At 45.1% G+C, this 24,218-nt stretch overlaps 1 protein-coding gene across 1 annotated transcript in view; it reads right to left on the bottom strand.

Annotated features, from left to right (window-relative positions):
* LOC137752645 (oxidative stress-induced growth inhibitor 1-like) overlaps positions 1-24,218 on the bottom strand; it is a 50,954-nt gene that overhangs the window by 8,282 nt on the left and 18,454 nt on the right. Inside the window, 3 exon segments of the mRNA XM_068527368.1 lie at positions 2,244-2,380; positions 19,900-19,997; positions 22,172-22,280. Of these exon segments, the coding sequence (XP_068383469.1) occupies positions 2,244-2,380; positions 19,900-19,997; positions 22,172-22,280 (344 nt within the window).

The following is a 24,218-nucleotide window of genomic DNA, read 5'->3' on the forward strand; positions in this document are numbered from 1 at the left end:
CAGGAACCCAGACCCTGTTCCCGGGAGGTTTAGTTCCAGGGCCGGGCGAGGCTGAGCCAGGCCCCCAGCCTCCCCGCAGCCCACAGCTGCCCCTACCCCCCCGGCCCTGCTAGGAGCCGATTCAGTGTTCACTGCCCTCTGGGGTGGGGGCCTGGGTTGGCTAACAAGCCCCCTGTCCAAAAAAGGAAGCCCTAAGACACAGTCGAGAGCAGGCATCTAACAGGACAAAGATCCGTGATCCCGACCTCAGCCTGGCCCCATCCCGTCATGACACTACCCGCCACGCACACTACTGATGTGCACACACATGCACAGCCCCCGGCATCCCTGACACGCACACACAGCCCACCAAACACTGTGCCTGGCACGTAGTAGCGACTCAACAAATGCCCAAACCCCCATGTGCAAAAATGCTGGAAAACTCACCACAGACATAAAAATACACCCAGACGCACATATTCCCCCCGCCCCCCCCCCCCCCACACTCCTGTGTGCACGGCCGACACGCCTGGTCCCCAGGGCTGCCTTGGTAATGTTCTGGAATTTGCCTCCTGTGAGCCTGAAAGCCCAGCAGCCTCTCCCTGTGCAGAGGGGCCACCCCCAAGGGAGGAGAAAGGCTGGCAGAGTCCTTGAGGTGTCAATCGTGGCGCCTCAACAGACTCAGACCATGAGTGGGAACAGTGGGAGTCCCCCAAGGGCGGCAGGGTCTGAAGCAGTGGCTCGTGCCTGGGTCACGAGGTCCCCAGGCCTGGGAAAGAGGACGCTCAGGGGACCTGCAGCTGAGAGCCGAAACAGCTGAGATTTGGGCGGTTTGAGGTGGCAGTGCCTGTGAAGGAGATGTGTCTCCCCATCGCGACGTGCCACCCCTGCCAACAACATCCCAAAGTAAGCTTCCTAAAAGGGGGCAGGCAGGTGTAACGGCTGACACGTGACGGAACTGGCAAAGTGCAGGAAATCGGCTCTGAAAATCATGCAGCGGTCTTATCTGTTCTGCAGCAGGATAGAAACCACAGGTTTTAAAATCAAGATAGTGATTAAAAAAAAAAAAAATGAAGAAAATCTACGTGACAACTTCCAGAGCTGAGGCTGTTAACCTTGGGAACCCTCAGAATCACAAGACTGATCAGCTATGCAGAGTCCTGGGCTCAGCTCCCAGGGACCCTAATCCAGCGGGCACGGCCGGAGCCCAGGAATCTGCATTGTGCATATCCTAGGTGACTGGGCTGCAGGTGCTCAGAGCAAAGGCATTTTGCGAACAGCATCACTGAGCAGCCTTTGCAATCATATCTGACTGGGACAAGCCCCCCACCAACCAAAAAAACACATACAAACCCCCATGCCCAGCAACCAACATCCTGCTGTGCCGGGTCTCTGCCTGGGAAACCGCGGCAGAGACTCAAGGCTCAGTAAAGCTTGGGCATCTGGCAGCTGCCCCCGCCTGTTTCTATTTCTTTATTTCCCCTTTGCCCCGGGCACATCAGCTCTTCAGGGAAGAACAGGCACAGAGGAGTTGGCCGGAACTTGGGACAGCAAATGCGAGGGCTCGTGGCCCCCAGGGGCTGGCCCTGCCGAGCCGGAAGGAGACTGCTACTCTCCGGACCCCCATCTCACCGCCCCAACAGTGTCCCCCTGCAAAGAGGGGGGACCCCAGGTACTTTTCCACGGCTTCAAGGACCCACAAACAAGGCCTTAAATAACACTAACATTGGGAGAAAACCACTCCATTTCACTGCTCTTTCAATCTTTCTGAAGTCATGCTTTGATGCTCCTCTGTTTTCAACGCCCATCTATGATCTCACAGCCTCTCTTTTTGAACAAAGAGGGAGCAGGCCTCAGGGTCCAAGCTGACTGCAGGCACCAACAGCGCTTATTTTTACCACTTCTTCACTCACAGCATGTGATAACTTGTTTTCAAATGATGGTAATAGCCACCAGAGTTTCTTAAATTTACTCCCAGGTTTTAAAAAATGAGTCAAACAATAGAATAGTTTTAGCTAAACAACAATGTGAGCAATATGGAAATGTGGCCAAATCGATCAGAGTCTAGGAACTAGTCATAACTCTGTGAGGAGGCAGGTGTATAATCGTCCCCACTGAAAGAGCTGGGGAAGTGGAGGCACAGAGAGGAGCGGCAGCTTGCCCAAGGTCACCCAGCCCCCAAGCACACGAACATCCCCACCAAGCAGCAGGTCAGCACACACACGGCCCACCCCACAGGCCCCCACAAGATCCCATCAACGCACCGGATCTGGCTGGTCTGCTCTTCAATGGCCTCCACTGCGCTCTCCACCGAGCTCAGCAGGGACTGGATCTGATTGGCCGTCTCCTTCAGGAGGAAGCGTGTCACAAACTGGTCCACGTTGCTCCCACCCTCATACACCTGTGGCGGGAAGGGAAGGGGCACAGAGGGGAAAGGAGTTGGGGAGGGATCATGGGTGGAGAGCTGGTGCAGGGGTGGGGGGACACCTGGGGTCAGTGTCTCTGCACTGGGATGGGGGTATCACAGGGCTCCAGCATGAAGGCAGGGGTATGGACTGTGCCTGTCACATAGCAAATACTCAGTATACAGGAGCTGCTATGATGATGATGATGATGATGATGATGATGATGGTGGTGGTGATGGTGATGATGATGAGAAAGATGGTGGTGGGTCACTTCTATTCAACATAGTATTGGATGTCCTAGCCCCAGCAATCAGACAAGAAAAAGAAATAAAAGGTATCCAAATTGGAAGGGAAGAGGTAAAGTTGTCACTATATGCAGATGACATGATACTATAAATAGAAAACCCTAAGGATTCCACAGAAAAACTACTAGATCTAATAAATGAATTCAGCAAAGTAGCAGGATACAAGATTAACATTCAGAAATCGGTTGCATTTCTTTACACTAACAATGAAACATCAGAAAGGGAATGCAAAAAAACAATACCTTTTAAAATCGCACCAAAAAAAAAGAGAAAAACCTAGGAATAAACCTGACCAAGGAGCTGAAAGACTTATATGATGAGAATTATAAAACATTAATACAGGAAATTAAAGAGGATTCAAGGAAATGGAAAGATATCCCATGTTCTTGGATTGGAAGAATATTGTTAAAAATCACGAAACTATGGGGCTTCCCTGGTGGCGCACTGGTTGAGAGTCTGCCTGCTAATGCAGGGCACACGGGTTCGAGCCCTGGTCTGGGAGGATCCCACATGCCACGGAGCAACTAGGCCTGTGAGCCACGGCTACTAAGCCTGCACATCTGGAGCCTGTGCTCCGCAACAAGAGAGGCCACAATGGTGAGAGGCCCGCGCACCGCGATGAGGAGTGGCCCCTGCTTGCCACAACTGGAGAAAGCCGTCGCACAGAAACGAAGACCCAACACACCCAAAAATAAATAAATAAATAAATAAAAAATCACGAAACTACCCAAAGCAATCTACAGATTTAATGTGATCCCTATCAAATTACCCATGACATTTTTCACAGAACTAGGATAATCCAAAAAGTTATACGGAACCATAAAAGACCCAGAATTGCCAAAGCAATCCTGAGGGGGAAAAAAAAAGAAAGCAGGAGGCATAACTCTCCCAGACTTCAGACAATACTACAAAGCTACAGTAATCAAAACAGCGTGGTACTGGTACAAAAACAGACACACAGATCAATGGAACAGAACAGACAGACCAAAAATAAACCCACACACCTATGGTCAGTTAATCTTTGACAAAGGAGGCAAGAATATAAAATGGGAAAAAACAGCCTCTTCAGCAAGTGGTGCTAGGAAAACTGGACAGCCACAGGTAAATCAATGAAATTAGAACACACCCTCACACCATGCACAAAAATAAGCTCAAAATGGCTTAAAGACTTAAACATAAGACGTGACACCATAAAACTCCTAGAAGACAACATAGGCAAAACATTCTCTGACATAAACTGTATCCATGTTTTCTTAGGTCAGTCTCGCAAAGCAATAGAAATAAAAACAAGAATAAACAAATGGGACCTAATCAAACTTACAAGCTTTTGCACAACAAAGGAAACGATTAAAAAAAAAACACACAAAAAGACAACCTACAGAATGGGAGAAAATATTTGCAAAGGATGCGACCGACAAGGGCATAATTTCCAAAATATACAAACAGCACACACAACTCAGTAACAGAAAAACAAACAACCCAATCCAAAAACGGGCAGAGGATCTAAATAGACATTTCTCCAAAGAAGACATACAATGGCCAAAAGGCACATGAAAAAATGCTCAACATTGCTAACTATTAGAGAAATGCAAATCAAAACTACAGTGAGGTACTACCTCACACCCATCAGAACGGCCATCATTAAAAAGTCTACAAATGACAAATGCTGGAGAGGGTGTGGAGAAAAGGGAACCCTCCTACACTGTTGGTGGGAATGTAAGTTGGTGCAGCCACTATGGAAAACAGTATAGAGGTTCCTCAAAAAACTAAAAACAGAGTTACCATATGATCCAGCAATCCTACTCCTGGGCATATGTCTGGACAAAACTATAATTCAAGAAGATACATGCACCCCTATGTTCATAGCAGCACTATTCACAATAGCCAAGACATGGAAACTACCTAAATGTCCATAGACAGATGAATGGGTAAAGACGATGTGGTATCTACATATACAATGGAATACTACTCAGCCATAAAAAAACACAAAATAATGCCATTTGCAGCAACATGGATGCAACTAGAGATTACCATACTAAATGAAGTAAGTCAGAAAGAGAAAGACAAATACCATATGACATCACTTATATGTGGCATCTAAAATATGGCACAAATGAACCTACCTACAAAACAGAAAGAGACTCATGGACATAGAGAACAGACTGGTGGTTGCCGAGGGGGAGGGGGAGTGGGGGAGGGATGGATTGGGAGTTTGGGATTAGCAGATGCAAACTATTATATATAGAATGGATAAACAACAAGGTCCTACTGTATAGAACAGGGAACTATATCCAACCTCCTGGGATAATCCATAATGGAAAATATAAAAAAAAAAGAATGTATATATGTTTATAGCTGAGTCACTTTGCTGTACAGCAGAAATTAACACAACATTGTAAATCAACTATACTTCAATAAAAAAATAATAATAAAAAACTAAATCATAAATAAAAAATGTAAAAAAAGATGGTGGTAGTGATGATGGTTATGAAGATGATGATGATGAGGAGGAGGAGGAGGAGGAGGATGGTGGTGGTGATGGTGGTGATGGTGGTGATGATGGTGGTGGTAATGATGGTGGTGATGACGATGGTGAAGATGGTGGTGGGTAATGGTGGTGGTGATGGTTACAAAGAGGATCCTGATGGTGATGGCGGTGATGATGGTGGTGATGGTTATGAAGATGGTGATGGTGGTGGTGTTCTTGATGTTGTTGTGGACAGGGATAAAGTATTAGGGAAGAAGAATTCACAGCCTCCTTCCTTCCTTCCCCCTCCGAGGTGGATTCTTTGGGCCAGGCATGGTGTCACACGCCTGTAGTCCCAGCTTCTGGGAGGCTGAGACAGGAGGATCACTTGAGCCCAGGAGTTCCAGGCTGCAGTGCACCAGGCCCTAAGTTCGGCATCAACGTGGTGACCTCCCGAGAGCAGGGGACCACCAGGTTGCCTATGGAGGCATGAACCAGCCCAGGTCAGAAAAGAAGCAGGTCAAAACTGTGCTAAGTAACCCCACACACCTGCGGTCAATTAATCTCCGACAAAGGAGGCAAGAATATACAATGGGGAAAAAGTCTCTTCAGCAAGGGGTACTGGGAAAGCTGGACAGCCGCAGGCAAATCAGTGAAGTTAGAACACACCCTAACACCATAAACAAGAATAAACTCAAAATGGCTTAAAGACCTAAACATAAGACATGACACCATTAAACTCCTGGAAGAGAACATAGGCAAGACATTCTCTGACTTAAAACATACCACTGTTTTCTTAGGTCAGTCTCTCAAGGCAATAGAAGTAAAAGCAAAAGTAAACAAATGGGACCTAATCAAACTTAATAAGCTTTTGCACGGCAAAGGAAACCATAAAAAAAAAAAAGAAAAGACACTACAGACTGGGAGAAAACATTTGCAAATGATGCGACCAACAAGGGCTTAATTTCCAAAATATACAAACAGCCCATACAACTCAGTAAAAAAAACCAAACAACCCAATCGAAAAATGGGCAGAAGACCCAAATAGACATTTCTCCAAAGAAGACATACAGATGGCCAACAGGCACATGAAAAGATGCTCAACATCGATAACTATCAGGGAAATGCAAATCTAAACTACAATGAGGTACCACCTCACACCCATCAGAATGGCCATCACTAAACAGTCTACAAACAACAAATGCTGGAGAGGGTGTGGAGAAAAGGGAACCCTCCTCCTCTGTTGGTGGGAATGTAAGTTCGTTCAGCCACTATGGAAAACAGTACGGAGTTTCCTCAGAAAACTAAAAATAGAATTACCATATGATCCAGCAATCCTACTCCTGGGCATATATCTGGACAAAACTATAATTCAAAAAGACACATGCACCCCTATGTTCATAGCAGCCCTGTTTACAATAGCTAAGACATGGAAACAACCTAAATGTCCATCAACAGATGAAGAAGATGCAGTATATGTATATATACAATGGAATATTACTCCCCCAAAAAAGAATGAAATAATGCCATTTGCAGAGATTATCTAGAGTATCATACTAAGTGAAGTAAGTCAGAAAGACAAATACCACCGTATATCACTTATATGTGGAATCTAAAATATGACATAAATGATCTTATTTATGAAACAGAAACAGACATAGAAAACAGACTTGTGGTTGCCAAGGGGGAGGGGGTTGGGGGAGGGATGCAGTGGGAGTTTGGGGTTAGCAGATGCAAACTATTATACAGAGAATGGATAAACAACAAGGTCCCACTATATAGCACAGGGAACTATATCCAATCTCCTGGGATAAACCATAATGGAAAAGAATATGAAAAAGAATATATATATAACTGAGTATATATATATATACCTGAATCACTTTGCTGTACACCAGAAACAACTAACACAACACTGTAAATCAACTATATTTCAATAAAAACAAAACAAAAAAAACCCCAAAACCCGCCTGTGCTGATCAGTAGTGGCATCGTGCCTGGGAATAACCACAGCGCCCCAGCCTGGGCAGCACAGCGAGACCCCATCTCTCTCATTAAGGGAATTCTGCATCTCCTAAGTGTTCTGTATGTCCCCTAAATAAACAATAAACTTTTGCCTTTAAAAATAAAAAGGTGGATTCTTTCATGCTGCTACTCTGAGGAGTGACAGAAGAGAATCCAAAGCAGCCAGAGTAAACTGTCTCCCCAAAGAAAGTGCCTGAGACTCAGTCCCCAGAGGGAGGGGACGAGAGGGAAGTCTGAGGGGAAAGGGGGGGGCGCTTAGAGGCCACGAGAAGAGGAACTCTGGGGCATAAGATGAAGAGGGTCTTCCACGGAGTTTGCTCTGTGATGTGAGACCATTTCCCCGTTTGTCAAGAGTCTGCAGCAGAGACACGGCTCAAGGTTCCTGGATCCCGTTGAGTTTCTTTTGGCTTCAGAAGACTTGAGTGGGAGGGAGAAGGCTCTGGCTTAGCCAGGTCACTCCAGGATGACAATGATCAAAATGACACTGTGCTGGGAAGCTGGTCCCTCAAGCCCTGTGCTGCTCTCTGGCCTCCTCTACCAAGACCCCACCCTCCTGAGCCACCTGCCCCGGCACCTTGGAATTCTGCCCAGTCCCCGGCCAGGCAAGGGCTCTCAAGGAAAGAAAGTTAAACCATCCATCACTCTGACTTGGAATTAATCAGCAATAATTGCACAAGGGAACCACGGCTAGAGACAGAGAGACTGAGAAATGAAGGCCAGGGCGGGGAGCAGGGGAACACGGCTGGGGGTGGAGAGGGGCCGAGAGGAGAGGTGCACGCAGACGGGGAGGTGTGGAGGTGGACCTCCTGCGCCACCCATCAGACCAGGCGCGCTGGCGGCAGGCCCCGACGGGGAAGGAGCCGAGGGCAGAAAGCATGCCAGGTTCCGGCAGCCTAATGCACTGCAGTGATCAATTATCCTTCCTAGCAGACAGCTGAACTCACATGCAATCCAGTGATCGATGGGCTCTGGACAAACAAATGACCCCAAAGAACAGGAAGACATAATGAGGTAAAAAAAACAAAACAAAAACTGAACAAAAAGAGAAAGGCTGCTAGAAGCCATCAAGCAGAAAAACGAGCTAAAGGGAGTATGTTAAAAGCACCCAGATAAGTGACTCAAGGTGCAGTCAGGGATCAATAAGTGTAACTGGTTAGTTGAATTAAAAAAAAAAAAAGAAAAAAAAAAAAAAAAGAAAAAATTTTCAAAAGAGTAAAAATGCAGCTTGTACAGTTTTGTCCTCCACTACCACTGATGCCTCAGCCGAGAGGCCAGCTCCACAGATTTCAGAGGGAAAGAGTCAGAGCTGGGAATTCCGCAACATGTGGACAAGTTATTCACGTGCAGGATAACAGGGAGACCTTCAGAAATCTGCAGATCTCTGAAAGTTCATCAAATGAGCACCTTTCTGGCAAAGAATGCCTAGGAATTTCTCCCAAATCTTCTAGGGCTGAATCACAGAAAAATATTCTTGAATAGGGAAGTTGTGGAAAAAAAGTGAGGGTGATCACCCAAATGAAAATGAAGGTTACAGAGGTTAGGAAATAAAAACATTGATCGCTAACAGTTAAATTTTAATCGCACTGGATTAAGGGAATAAAGAGTGTCAAAGTATGGAAAAAGAGCCAATCATCTCAAAAATTGTTTTAATTTCACAAGAGGGAATAGAAAGTGTTCTTTATTAGCCAGGTATAAAAACAGGATTAAGAGTGTTTAACAATGTATGTTTTAGAAGTCCCTAGTAAAATGAAAACTAGAATATTTACCTTTGAAATCATAATCAATGTTATAAACAAAGCAGACTACCAAAAGGTAAAATGTCAAAAAAGACGAAGGATCATTAAAAAATGGGAAGCATATAAGATTATGACAGCAGCCAGGCCAGACAGATCATAACAATAAAGAAAATCAGCCTAAACTGCCCCACGTAAAGACACAGTCCCAGATTTGACTAAATGAGGTCCATCTGGAGGCATATATAAAGCAAAAGAGCACCAAAGGATTTGCAAAGAAAAGCCTGTGCAAAGATTCTGCTACCAAATTTGATCGAATGATGAGGACGAGTTGCAATATCACGATCAAGGTAGAATTTAATGGGAAAGTATTACATAAGATTAAAAGGGTAAGAATAAATGACAGAAGGCATAATGCATTACACGGACATGACATTATTAAATCTTCGTGCATTATTAAATCTTTGTGCAACGGGACAGGATATTGCTACAAGTACGGCTATGCAGGGTTAGATGAATACAACCACTTTATAAGGCAATTCTACTTTATATCAAGAGCCTTAGACTGCCCAGTAATTCTCTACTTTTGATGATCTATCCTTAAGAAATAATGCAAAATGTGGACAAATACTGATGACCCAAGGATACAGTGTTAATTGATAATAGCAAAAACCTGGAAATAATCTAACATTCCCCAAGAACAGAGGAATAGTATGTAAATTTAAGTAAGAACACTTAAAATGATACTTTTAAACAGTTTTATTAACATGGGAAAGGTGTTTGTTAAAATGTTAGGTGAAAAAAAGAAAATTTTTGTATACAGAATGATTTTAAGTGTATTAGAGAAATACCCAGAGAAAAAAAGGCTCAATGGTAATAAAGTGGTAACAGTGGTTAGAGATAGTGGGAATTAGAAGTGATTTGAAATTTTTCTTTATATTTTTCTCTACTTCCTAAATTTTGAATATTGAATATGTACCATTTAGGTAACAAAAGTATTACAACAAGGTCTATAGGCGTCAAACGGCATGGCTAAATATACAGGAAGGAAATATTAGAATTTTAAAGATTAAATGTCAAAACACAATTTAGTGTGAGAAATTAGTTCACCAGTGTCCCACAGGACAGATAAATTAGAAATAATAAATGTCTATTGTAAAGGGCATTACTGGGAAAATGTGCAAGTCTTTAAAATGGGCAAAAAAGATTACTGGGTTCCTTGTCTAATACACCCTTCTAGGTTATCTAGGTCTTTCCTTCTTTGGGAGCTACTTTTAAAACTCTAGCATGTAGGACTTCCCTGGTGGTGCAGTGGTTAAGAATCCGCCTGCCAATGCAGGGGACACATGTTCGAGCCCTGGTCCAGGAAGATCCCACATGCCGCGGAGCAACTAAGCCTGTGCGCCACAACTACTGAGCCTGCACTTTAGAGCCCGCGAGCCACAACAACTGAGCCCACTCACCGCAACTACTGAAGCCCACGCACCTAGAGCCCGTGCTCTGCAACGAGAAGCCACCACAACGAAGAATAGCCCCCGCTCGCCGCAACTAGAGAAAGGCTGCATGCAGCAATGAAGACCCCACGTAGCCAAAAAAATAAATAAAATTAAAAAACAAAACATTCACTTTGTTATAAAGCAGAAACTAACACACCATTGTAAAGCAATTATACTCCAATAAAGATGTTTAAAAAAAAAAAAAACCAATAAACTCTAGCATGTAAAAACTTGACAATAATGCAAATAATTCTCATCCACAGAAATGCATATGAATTTTGTCTGGCAGAATTCAACTGACTATTGTCCTGTGAACAGTGACCAATTTTGCATTTATTCACAGATTCATCTCAGAATTCCTGGTTGCCTATGTACATGGCAAATGTTCTTTGAATTTTCCTTGGAGACAGTGTAACATCTTACTGGTTCTCAAATTAAGGAGTTAAATAAAATCTTTCACATGTGTATACTTTATATTTGTACAAGAGACAAATTTACCTTTTTACAAAGTTGTCTTTTAACAACATATATTTCACAACAAAGAAGGGATAGCTATTTTCAGATTTTATACTCTGAAAGTATGATCCACATCTTCTTCCCAAGTATCCATGGGAGAATTATAAAAACAAAATAATATGGGACTTCCCTGGTGGCACAGTGGATAAGATTCCACGCTCCCAACGCAGGGGGCTGGGTTTGAGCCCTGGTCAGGGAAGTAGATCCCACATGCATGCTGCAAGAGTTCGCATGCCACAACTAAGGAGCCCACGAGCTACAACTAAGGAGCCTGCCTGCTGCAACTAAGACCCGGCACAATCAAATTAAAAAATATATATATATATTTTTTTCACACACACACACTGTATTTTATTTTTACAAGAGATAAATAGACTGACACCAAGCATTGTACATGGATGACCACAACAAAAGCAACAATGATTGCAATTACCAAACATGAAACACACTCATACTATGTCATAATATTGACATTCAGTCCAGTAATCCTCCACTGTAACAGCTCCTTTACTTTGCAGTGAAAATTGATTTGTATATTCTTTGCCTCTGAGTCCTTGTGGGATTTAAAAAAAAAAAAAAAATTTTTAATCAAAATAATATGTAGTGAAGAAATCTCAAAAAAATTTAAAAAAATAGAATACAAACTACTGGTTACTTGGTTTTATCCTAATACTATGAAATGAGAAATGAGTGAGGACATAACAAACTATTAGAGAATATTGAGAGAGGAAATATTAATCCTATACACTAAAATCTATCATTGCAGTGAAAGTATCATTCAAAGGTAGATTTCTAAAATTTCAAACTTTATTATCCAAAAAAATTTAAGCATTCCTTTTCACATATGAAAAAGTATAGCAACAACAATAAACCTAAGGAAATAGGTGGTAGGAAATAATAATGATAAAAACTATAAATACAGTAGATTCAGTAGTAGATACAGAATCAATATTGCCAAAATGACCATACTACCCAAGGCAATCTACAGATTCAATCCAATCCCTATCAGATTACCAATGGCATTTTTCACAGAACTAGGACAAAAAATTTCAAAATTTGTATGGAAACACAAAAGACCCCGAATAGCCAAAGCAGTCCTGAGAAAGAAAAACAGAGCTGGAGGAATCAGGCTCCTTGACTTCAGAATATACTACAAAGCTACAGTCATCAAAACAGTATGGTACTGGCACAAAAACAGAAATATAGATCAATGGAACAGGATAGAAAGCCCAGAAATAAACCCACTCACCTATGGTCAACTAATCTATGACAAAGGAGGCAAGAACACACAAATGGAGAAAAGACAGTCTCTTCAATAAGTGGTGCCAGGAAAACTGGACAGCAGTTTAAAAGAATGAAATTAGGACACTCTCTAACCCCATATACAAAAATAAACTCAAAATGGATCAAAGACCTACATGTAGGGCCAGACACTATAAAACTCTCAGAGGAAAACATAGGCAGAACACTCTTTGACATAAATCGCAGCAATATCTTTTTTGATCCACCTCCTAGAGTAATGAAAGTAAAACCAAAAATAAACAAATGGGACCTAATCAAACTTAAAAGCTTCTGCACAGCAAAGGAAACTATAAACAAAATGAAAAGACAACCCACAGAATGGGAGAAAATATTTGCAAACAGTGCGACTGACAAGAAATTAAATGCTGAAATATATTAACAATTCATATAGCTCAATATCAAAAACAAACAAATAAGCCAATCAAAACATGGGAAGAAGACCTAAACAGACATTTCTCCAAAGAAGACATCCAGGTAGCCGAAAAGCACATGAAAAGATGTTCAACACTGCTAATTATTAGAGAAATGTAAATCAAAACTACCATGAAGTACCACCTCATACCAGTCAAAATGGCTGTCATCAAAAAAATCTACAAACAATAGATGCTGGAGAGGGTGTGGAGAAAAGGGAACCCTCCTACACTGTTGGTGGGAATGTAAATTGGTACAGCCACTATGGAGAACAGTATGGAGGTTTCTCAAAAAACTAAAAATAGAACTACCATATGACCCAGCAATCCCACTCCTGGGCATACACCTGGAGAAAACCATAATTCGAAAAGATACATGCATCCCAATGTTCACTGCAGCGCTATTTACAATAGCCAGGACATGGAAGCAACCTAAATGTCCATCAACAGAGGAATGGATAAAGAAGATGTGGTACATATATACAATGGAATATTTCTCATCCTTAAAAAAAGAACAAAATAATGCCATTTGAAAATTGTCATACTGAGTGAAATAAGTCAGACAGAGAAAGACAAACATCATATGATATCGCTTATATGTGGAATCTAAAAAAAGGGTACAAATGAACTTCTTTACAAAACAGGAAGAGTCACAGATGTAGAAAACAAACTTATGGTTACCAGGGGGTAAGGGGGGAGAGGGATACATTGGGAGATTGGGATTGACATGTACACACTTCTAAATAGGTAACTAATAAGGACCTACTGTATAGCACAGGGAACTCTACTCAATACTCTGTAATGGCCTATATGGGAAAATAACCTGAAAAAGAGTGGATATATGTATATGTATAACTGATTCACTTTGCTGTACACCTGAAACTAACACAACATTGTAAATCAACTACACTCCAATAAAAATTAAAAAAAAAAAAGATACATGCACCCCCAATGTTCATTGCCGCACTATTTACAATAGCCAAGACATGGAAGCAACCTCAATGTCTACTGACAGAGGAATGCATAAAAAAGATGTGGTACATATATAAAATGGAATATTACTCAGCCATAAAAAAAAGAATGAAATAGTGCCCTTTGCAGCAACATGGATGGACCTAGAGATTATCATACTAAGTGAAGTAAGCCAGACAGAGAAGGACAAGTATCAATGATATCGCTTACATGTAGAATCTAACAGAAAAAAAAAGACACAAATGAACTTACTTCCAAAACAGAGGCTCACAGACACAGAAGACAAACTTATGGTTACCAAGGGGGAAAGCGGGGTGGGTGAAGGGATAAATTAGGAAGCTGGGATTAACATATACACACTACTATATATAAAACAGATAACCAACAAGGACCTACTGTATAGCACAGGGAATGCTACTCAGTATTATCTAATAACCTATAAGGGAAAAGAATCTGAAAAAGAATATATATATATATATATAAAACTGAATTGTGCTGTACACCTGAATCTTACACGATATTGCAAATCAACTATACTTCAATACAAAAGATTTTTTTTAAAGGAAAGAAAAGAATTTAAAAAATAAATACAGGAGAAAACATACTGTATAAATTAAATTTAAATAAATGTGTCAGGGGCTTGTTTCTAGAAACAACTAATTAAAACAGGCAAAACTCTGTTAAATAGAAGTTTAAATGTAGCAAAATAGGACAAAATTTAAATCAAGACCTGAGCTGTAACAGCAGACGTTTTATTAAACGTTATGTGCCTGTTTTGTTTCAATGTTTTAGAATTTTTTTAAAAAAATCATAAGAACATACTATATATAATCGATCATAAAACTGAACATGTCCATGGCAGCTTTGTTTAAAAATATACTAAAATGGACACCAAAAGTTTACCTAAAATTAGGATTGACTTTAAAATCACTATTATAATAATCCCCTCCCCCTGTTTGGTACTTCAACCCAAGCCTATGGATTGATTCTTTCTATTTTTGAATAGAAACATGATTCTAAGTTAAAGGAGCTGATTCACACACAGAAAGATATTCAAAACCACCTACAATTCACTCCCTATCACCCAATCTCAATTCCTGATAGAGACAGAGATAAAACACTCAGCTAGTGACAGGATTCAGCAACGTGGTAAAAGAATAATGTGCCAATTAGGGTTTATCACAGGAAGCTAAGGACTGTTCAATAGGAGAGAATCTAATAATAGAATCCACCCCATCAATAGGTTAAGAAAAATCATATGATCCCTGAAAAAAAATACCAAAAGGGCATTTGAAAAAAATTCACTACCACCCCCTAAGGCAACATTTAACGAAGGGAACACAAAAATATTTTTTAACAGACTGAAGACTTTATTTCTAAAATAAGAGCTGGTATTAATATTATAATTAGTGAAGAACTACTACAGAGATGCATTTGAACATCAGGAGCAAAACAAGGATGTCCGACGTAGTGCCATTACAATGTTTGAGAATTCAGGGTAAATGCAACAGGACACAACAGAGAAATAGGAGGAACACATATCAGAAATGAAGACAGTAACTACACTAGTTAACAATGATACTATGACTGCATATCTACAAAAGCAAATGAGTCACCTTAAATCAATGGACGCAAGAGAAGTATTTGAAATAATCAACGAGCTGCACTTCTCCAAACAAAAACTTGTTAGAAAACATGCAAGAAATGCCAGTCACCATTGTGACAACCTATCATAGCATCACCACCATCACTAGGAAATCATGCAGCCTTTGGTACACTCCAACAGCAAAAATCCTGCAAACTGCTTTAGGTTGTACTGGTAGATGTTAAAATCCTCTCCCTTTTACCATCACATCAAAAAGAATAAAATACCTAGGAATAAAACTACCTAAGGAGACAAAAGACCTGTATTCTGAAAACTGTAAGCCGCCGATGAAAGAAATCGAAGATGACACAAACAGATGCAAAGATATATCACGTTCTTGGACTGGAAGAATCAATATTGTCCAAGTGACTACACTATCCAAGGCAATCTACAGACTAAATGCAATCCCTATCAAATTAACAATGGCATTTTTCACAGAACTAGAACAAAAAACTTTTAAATTTGTGTGGAAACACAGAAGCCTCCGAATAGCCAAAGCAATCCTGAGACAGAAAAACAGAGCTGGAGGAATCAGGCTCCTTGACTTCAGAATATACTACAACTACAGTCATCAAAACAGTATGGTAATGGCACAAAAACAGAAATATAGATCAATGGAACAGGATAGAAAGCCCAGAGATAAACCCACTCACCTATGGTCACCTAATCTATGACAAAGGAGGCAAGAATGTACAATGGAGAAAAGACAGTCTCTTCAATAAGTGGTGCTGGGAAAACTGGATAGCAGTTCAAAAGAATGATACTAGGACATTCTCTAACACCATACACAAAAATAAACTCAAAATGGATTAAAGACCTAAATGTAATACCGGATACTCTAAAACTCTTAGAGGAAAACATAGGCAGAACACTCTTTGACATAAATTGCAGCAATATCTTTTTTGATCCACCTCCTAGAGTAATGAAAATAAAACCAAAAGTAAACAAATGGGACCTAATTAAACTTAAAAGCTTTTACACAGCAAAGGAAACCATAAACAAAACGAAAAGACAACCCACAAAATGGGAGAAAATATTTGCAAACGAAGCGACTGACAAGGGCTTAATCTCCACAATATACAAATAGCTCATACAGCTCAATATCAAAAAAACCAAACCCAATCAAAAAATGGGCAGAGGATCAAAGTAGACATTTCTCCAAAGAAGATATACAGATGGCCAAAAAGCACTTGAAAAGATGCTCAACATCGCTAATTATCAGAGAAATGCAAATCAAAGCTACAATCAGAGGGATTGGTGACGCAGTGGTTAAGAACCTGCCTGCCAACACAGGGGGCATGGGTTCGACCCCTGGTCTGGGAAGATCCCACATGCCGCGGAGCAACTAAGCCCATGCACCACAACTACTGAGCCTGCGCTCTAGAGCCTGTGCTCCACAACAAGAGAAGCCCGCACACTGCAACGAAGAGTAGCCCCTGCTCGTTGCAACTAGAGAAAGGCTGCGCGCAGCAACAAAGACCCAACACAGCCAAAAATTAAAAACAAAACAAAACAAACAAACAAAAAAAACTACAGTGAGGTATCACCTCACACGGTCAGAATGGCCATCATCAAAAGGTCTACAGACAACAAATGCTGGACAGGGTGTGGAGAAAAGGGAACCTTCTTGCACTGTTGGTGGGAATGTAAATTGATACAGCCACTATGGAGAACAGTATGGAGGTTCCTTAAAAAACTAAAAATAGAACTACCATATGACCCAGCAATCCCACTCCTGGGCATATACCCTGAGAAAACCATAATTCAAAAAGACACATGTACCCCAATGTTCACTGCAGCACTACTTACAATAGCCAGGTCATGGAAACAACCTAAATGTCCATCGACAGATGAATGGATAAAGAAGATGTGGCACATATATACAATGGAATATTACTCAGCCATAAAAAAGAACAAAATAATGTCATTTGCGGCAACATGGATGGACCTAGAAATTATCATACTAACTGAAGTAAGTCAGACAGAGAAAGACAAACATCGTATGATACCGCTCATATGTGAAATCTAATTTTTTAAAAAATGATACAAATGAACTTATTTACAACACAGAAACAGACTCACAGATATCAAAATCAAACTTATGGCTACCAAAGAGGAAACATGGGGGAAAGTGATAAATTAGGAGGCTGGGATTAATATATACACACTATTATAAATAAAATGGATAACGAATAAGAACCTACTGCATAGCACAGGGAATACTATTCAATATTCTGTAACAACCTATATGGAGAAAGAATCTGAAAGATAATGGATATATATATATAACATTCACTTTGCTGTACACCTGAAACTAACACAACATTGTAAATCTAGTATACTCCAATAGAAATTTTTAAACAACCAAAAGAACACAATATTTTGAAGAGATGAAAAAAAGCCAGAAACAGATTTACAGATATTGACAAGAAACTTCTGGTTACCAAAGGGGAAACGTGGGGAGGCGGGAGGGATAAATCAGGAGCTTGGGATTAACATACACACACTACTACATATAAGATAGATAACCAACAAGGACCTACTGTATAGCACAGAGAACTCTACTCAATAATCTGTGATACCCTATATGAGAAAAGAATCTGAAAAACAATGAATATGTGTATAACGGAATCACTTTGCTGTATACCTGAAACTAACACAGCATTGTAAGTCAACTATATTCCAATAAAATTTTAAAAATAAAATAAAATCGTCTCTTGATAGAGAATTGTGTCACATCTCTGAATAGTTATGCCCAAAGACCAAGAAACAAGTACGTGTTTTATTAATACAGAAGACAACATTGCTGGGCAGTGGCTCCATTCCCAGATTTCAAAACTGAGGCTCAAGGCGGTGAGTTCAGTCTCAAGGAGTCCCATGTGGGCATCCAGTGTGCCTTACTCAGCCGTGAGGAGCGGAGCTGGGGCTGACACACTGCGCAAGGGATCCAGAGCTTGGGGGCTTTCCATGCTGCCTTCTAACCCCCTGCCCATCTTGATGCTTTCAGAATATCAAATAGTGTCCAAGGATGAACAATGAAAGGGAACTAGTCTCACACAACGTTAAAATATACTTCAAACACCAAGACTCAAAACAGCATGACGCTAGGACACAAATGGAAATGTGGGTTCGTGGAGGTTCAGGATCAGGCCCAGCTGTTTTCGGATATATGGGAAGAAAGGGATTCTCCAGCACCTGGTAGAGCAGGAACCAAGTAGCATCTGAACAAAACATACAGGACTGATCTTTCCTATGACTGGGCACACAATAGGGGCCTAATGATACTACTAGTCGCCTTTGCTCTGTGCCAGACCCTGTGCTAAGCAGCTTAGAGACCTTTTACTTTGTTCAGTCCTTGTAAGGACTCTATAAAGTGAATGCTCCCATTCCACAGATGGAGAAACTGAGGTTCAGAAAGAGAAGTGACCGGCTGGGGTCCTTCAGCCTGGTCTGGCTAACTTTATCAGCTAAGCTCCCTGGCCTCAACCAGCAGGTGGCGCTGGTCTTTCCTGAGCTCCCACAGCTCAGGTAGGCTGCACACCCTCAGGCATTACATGTCCATCACAGCGTGGCCCACTCCCTTCTACACGCCTTGGTCAGCTTGCTCCCATGCTGTGCTCCATACCTCCGGCCAGGTCCCTGACTCAGTTTCCCCTCCCATTTCAGCAGGAAGCTCTGGCTGTCTGGCCACGACCCTACAGGGTTCACCTTTCCGAGCCTCTGTTTCCATAGTTATGCGAGCTATGTTTCCATAGTTATGTCACTTATAGTTATGAGTGAGTGTCACTACCCACAGGGTTGCTGGGGGGATTAAGTGAGCGTTTAATCCTGGCTGTCGTAGATCCTCGGGAAACTCACGGTGACTCTTCTCCGTGGATACACAGAAGGAACACACCCCACTGCTCCCCCCAGAAGCACCAGCCAGAGCAGGTGCAGACTCACAGGTGGGAAACGGAGCTGGGAGGCGGGCTGCTTACGCCCATCTGAGCTACAATGACGCCCAGCCCACAACCTGCCCCATCTCCCTCCTTCTGCCCTCCTCCAGGGCATAAATGCCAACAAGGAGGTGACAGGCCTGCGGGCACAGACTCTGAAGCCACACCCGAGCCCTCTCTCCAGGACACGAAAAGAGTCCTGCACCCGGCTCCCTCCCAACACTCCTAATGGATCCACCGCCCAGCTCACGTCTCCTGGTCTGGACACGGCGTTCTCACCCCAGACACCCTCAGATTCCCGGTCAAGTTCAGATGCTCAAATCCACCCCCATCCCTCCCCATCCGTAACCCTGCTGTTAAGGGCATGGCATCGTCAGGCGTGACACCTGTCCAAGGGCCCTGGAGTCCTCAGCGTGACTGCCCCTCCCTTCCTAGGACTCCACCCCAGGACCAAGCCCAACCGTGGGAAAGGGCCTCACGCTCCAAACCAGACACGGCTGGACAGTGCCATTCACCAAGCCACTCCACTCACTGCACAGTTTCCCTCACTCTCTCTAGAAGCCCCAAGCAAAGCCCACTTCAGAGCCAGATTCGCCCAACACTTGTCATCACAAATCGAGGCACCCTTGCGTGACCATGTCCTGGGGAAATGCAGACCCAAACCAGCACTCAAGCCCTGGCCCCCCGAAAGCCACCCGCACCCACTGACCTCCTTGGTGTAGCCCATGGCCTTCAGGACAGAGTGATTCAAGGTCTCCAGGGAGGCCAGGACGTCCTCGTAGTCCCCCATGTGGTCCACAAAGTAATCTGGGGGAAGGGAAGGCAGGGGTCAAAGGTCATAGGAGGATCATGGCCCTCCCCCTGGGTCCTCCCACCAATCCCGTCTGTGCCCCTCATTCATTGCCTCTCCCCAGGCCCCTCCCCTCCCAAAAAACACACCCCACCCAAGCCTCGGTCCCTGCACAGCCAGCACCTACCACACAGCTCCTTGGTGTCCACATGGCTGCAGAGAGAGAATGAGAGGGACTCAGAGACTAGCCTGTGCCGTGCCTCCCGCCCTCCTTCCCTCCCTAGCGAGCACAGCCTAGTGCAGCTGGTAAAACACCTCCCGGGCCTCTTCTCTTTTCATCCTATGCGCTGGCACCGTGACCCCGGCTTCACAGATGCGGGAACAGCAGGTGAAGAATGCCGCCCCCCTCCAGAGGGTTCCATGTCTGTGCGTCTGTCTGACCCCCTCACCATGCTCCCCACCGCTTTCCTCTCCCAAAGCCTGCCCACAACACATCAGGAGCAGATGGGGCTAAACCGAGGGCTGGCAAAAGGGAGGGGAATAGCCCATGGCTATTACAGGCTGTCAACAAAACTCTCACACGACGCACTGCCCCGGGCATCCCTGCCTGCTGGGTCCTGGGCTCTGCTGGGGGTGCGGGTGGCCCTCCTTGCTCTCACTCTAGGCCTGGGATCCTCCTGTCCTTCCTCAGAGGAGGCCGAGCACGAGAAGGCCACCCACGCCGGGGAAGGCGCAGGCGGCAGCCTCGGAACGCAGACACGGCGGGGCGGTGTGCTGGCGGCGGACGCCAAGTGACCTGAGCTTTGTGCAGGTTCTGATAACCTTCCCTTTCTGGGCCCCAGTTCCCTCACTGAGACACGCCGGCCTACAGAGTGTGCCGGCTTCATCAAGAGGCTTCTGGGAAAAGGCTCTGCAAACTCTGTCTTGGAGGTTCCCCCAATCCGCATCACCTGGTGAAAAGTTCCGACAAGTCCTGCAGAAACGAAGCCTGCTTAATGGTGCTCAAAGCAGCATTTCACCGACCTTTCTGAGCCGTGTGAACGGTTTTGGGCAGAAAACCTGTTTAGCATCCCAAGGAGGGGATGTTTACAGCTCACACTCTGGGGAACGTTGGAAAGAAAACACCCAAATGTCTTTAGAGGTCTGGCCTTTGCTAGTGGGAAGTCCGCCCGCCCGCACTCAGATACGCTCTCCAGTGCCACCTCCTCCCAGACCCAGCTGCGCGATCGACAGGCACCTGCCGCAGCCCTTTCAAGCTCCCCGGGGCGCTGCAGGAACTGCTCAGAACCTCCATCTCGCTCCAGAAACAAAGCCCTCCCCTGGAGCCTGCGGCAGGAAGCCGTTTCTTTCAAGGGGCCTTTCCCCCTCCGCCTGCCCCACCCGGGCTCCCAGGACGCTCCGCCCCACCTCTGGCCCCAGGCGCCCCCGTGCTGTGTCCCTTGCCAACGGGCCTGGTGGCAGCTCCTCGTCCAGACCATCTCTAGCCTGTCACAGCGGACCCCAGCTTATCAAATCTGCTCCAAACAGCCCCGAGGAACTCAGGTGTGGAGTGGAGAAGGGGGCTCGGGCCTCCTCCTGCCTGGGGGTCACTCGGAGAGGGCAAGGCTGGAGTTCAGGTTGGGAAGGGTCGGGTACGTGTGAGTAGAATGCGCACTTTGTACTCGATTTAGGGATTTAGAGTTTTAGGGCTGGGGCCGGAGTTTGGGATTGATTGAGACACAGGTTAGGGTTCCGGCTGGGTTGGAGAAATGGTGATCAGGTACAGGGTGAGAAGGGGAGTTCAGGTCAGAGTGAAGATCAGTTTGGTTTAAGACGGGATCCGGTGAGGATGAGAATCACAGAGCTCGTGTTGGGACCGGGGATAAGCACGAGGCGCTGGGGTCAGAACTAGGTCGAGGGGGCTCATCTCTCGCTTTCGTTATCCGGTGTATATTCTGCAAATCTAGGGTCTCTCCCAGCTTCGCCATGTGTGCTCAGAAAAGACAAACACTTGCCAACGCAGTATCAACCTATCCACTCCCCAGATCGCCCCGGCCAGTCGGGGCCAAACAGATGGGACTCCTGGATTAGCAGGTTTGGGGACTTTGAGGTCTCCATGCCTCCAGGGGAGTGGGCAGTGGAGACTGGCCACTGCGAGAGAAGGGAAACGCTGCCTCCCGGCCCCAGCTCCCCCCACCAGGGCTTAGCTCACTTGGTATTGTCGGAGTCGATGGTGTGGAAGAGACCCTCTAGTTCTTTCTCGTTGAGGACACCATCTGCAAAGAAGAGCTGGAATTCCTCCAAGGATAACTTCCCGTCATCTGCGAGGAAGGGGTGGGGGGAGAGCAGCTGGTGTCTAGCAGATGGGACATCCCCAGACCCAGACAATTCCCAAATCAACAGGGAAACTCCAGCCAGGTAATCCCCGCCTGCCCCGCTAATTCCCAAACTAGCAGATAAACCCCAGCTCAGATCATCCCTGCCGGTGCCGCTAATCCAAATTAACCAGCAAACTCCAGTTCACGGAGATCACAGACTCACCTAGCTGATTCCCAAACCAACAGACCAACACCATTTACAGATAATCCCCAAACCAGCAACTGCTGGGGCTCATTAAGCCCCGCAGTCAACAAGTAGGTAGAGCACACCTGAGCCTGTCAGGCAACCTCCTCTCCCAGTCACCTGACCACCTGGAGGCAGTCTGATGACCACTCTCTTTTGGTTCCAAAAGCCCAGATAACCTCCGCACACTTTAATCATCTCCGCCTCAGCACCCAGGTCCTGATTCTGGGGAGGGAATGACCCCCCCTCCACTCTGCCTTCACAGGGTCTGACGTGAGCCCGCTACCAACGGTGGCACTCACCGGGCCAAGGACGCAGCCCTGAGGATGCCAAACCCCGGGGGAGGTGGTGCCAGGCCTGGGGCTCTGGGGTGGGGAGGGGCTGGGCTCTGGACGAGGGGCCCTCACAGCTGACATACCTGTCCCAACGCTTCCCTCCCCGTCTCACCTCTTCGGCCTCCACTTGCGGTTGCCCTGGGTACCAGCATCCGCTGGGGAAGTTCTCGTGGGTTGGGGGCAGCTGGGCCCCTGAGAGAGAGGCTCCCAGCAGAACTCCAGCGACTCCCCAAGCTTCCAGCCTCCGCTCCTCCCATCTGGGCTCTCCCGCTCAGTGCACCCACCTCCCCATCCCATCCCGGAAGCCACAACCCCCTCCTCACTGATCTTAGACCGCTTCCTGCTCCTCCTTAAAGGGGCCGCATCTGTGGGAGACAGCGGAGGTCAGGGAAACGGGTGAGCCCCAGCCCCTCTCTGCAGACCCCCTTCATTACTTCCGGCAAGTCTGCAGTCAAAGCCCTCGAGAGCCCACATGGCACGTTGTGTGGATTAGAAAGAAACGTGCTTCCTGATGGGGTTGGTGAGGAGATGCAGTACAGCATCAGAGCACTTGAGGGGAGGGCCGTGCAGGCTGGATCTGAGGCCCTCAATTCTCTCAAGTAGCTGCCCTTGAGCAGGGCACAATCCGCCCAATCAGACACGGCAGACCTACTTGGACCCAGGCAGAAGCCACTCGTACATTTTAAAGGCTCTGGAGCTTCTATCTCTGCTGCCAAGAGCTCTGCAGGGGCTCAAAGTAGGGCAACTTTGAGTAGGGAGAGGGAGATCCTCACGCCTTGCGCTGGGCTCCGCCCCGCCCGTGTTGAGAAGGGGAATATGGGAGAGTGGGCACGGGCTTGCACGTGGGGGGCTGGGGCAATGTCCAGCGTGCCTCCAACTTCCTGTCTCAGGTGCTCAGGTTTGTTTTGTTTTCTCTTGTTTTCTCGGCCTTGCCCGCACAGCACGCGGGATCTTAGCTCCCCGACCAGGGATCGAGCCTGCGCTCCCCGCAGTGGAAGCTCGGAGTCCTAACCACTGAACCACCAGGGAATTCTCCCGGCTCATGTTTTAATGTCACAGACGGGAGAATGAATTTCTGACTTTCAAAACCCAGAGTCCCCCCAAATCAAAACAATCCCCCCCCATTCACACATAAAGACCCAGAAACCAACCATAAACAGAGCACGATACCAGCTGTGACATACATAAATGCTAAGTTATGGCTCTGTGTCTTCTGTGAAAGAGGACACTTTCCAGGTTTCCTTTAACAAGACTGATGATGACCCAGGAGCCAGGGAGCAGAACCAGGGCAGACACACAGGCTCTGTGTGTTCACGCATCTGGTCCTCACAACGCCCCACGACATAAGTATACCATCACCTC

This window comes from Eschrichtius robustus, chromosome 19, assembly GCF_028021215.1.
Source record: "Eschrichtius robustus isolate mEscRob2 chromosome 19, mEscRob2.pri, whole genome shotgun sequence".
Taxonomy (NCBI): Eukaryota; Metazoa; Chordata; class Mammalia; order Artiodactyla; family Eschrichtiidae; genus Eschrichtius; species Eschrichtius robustus.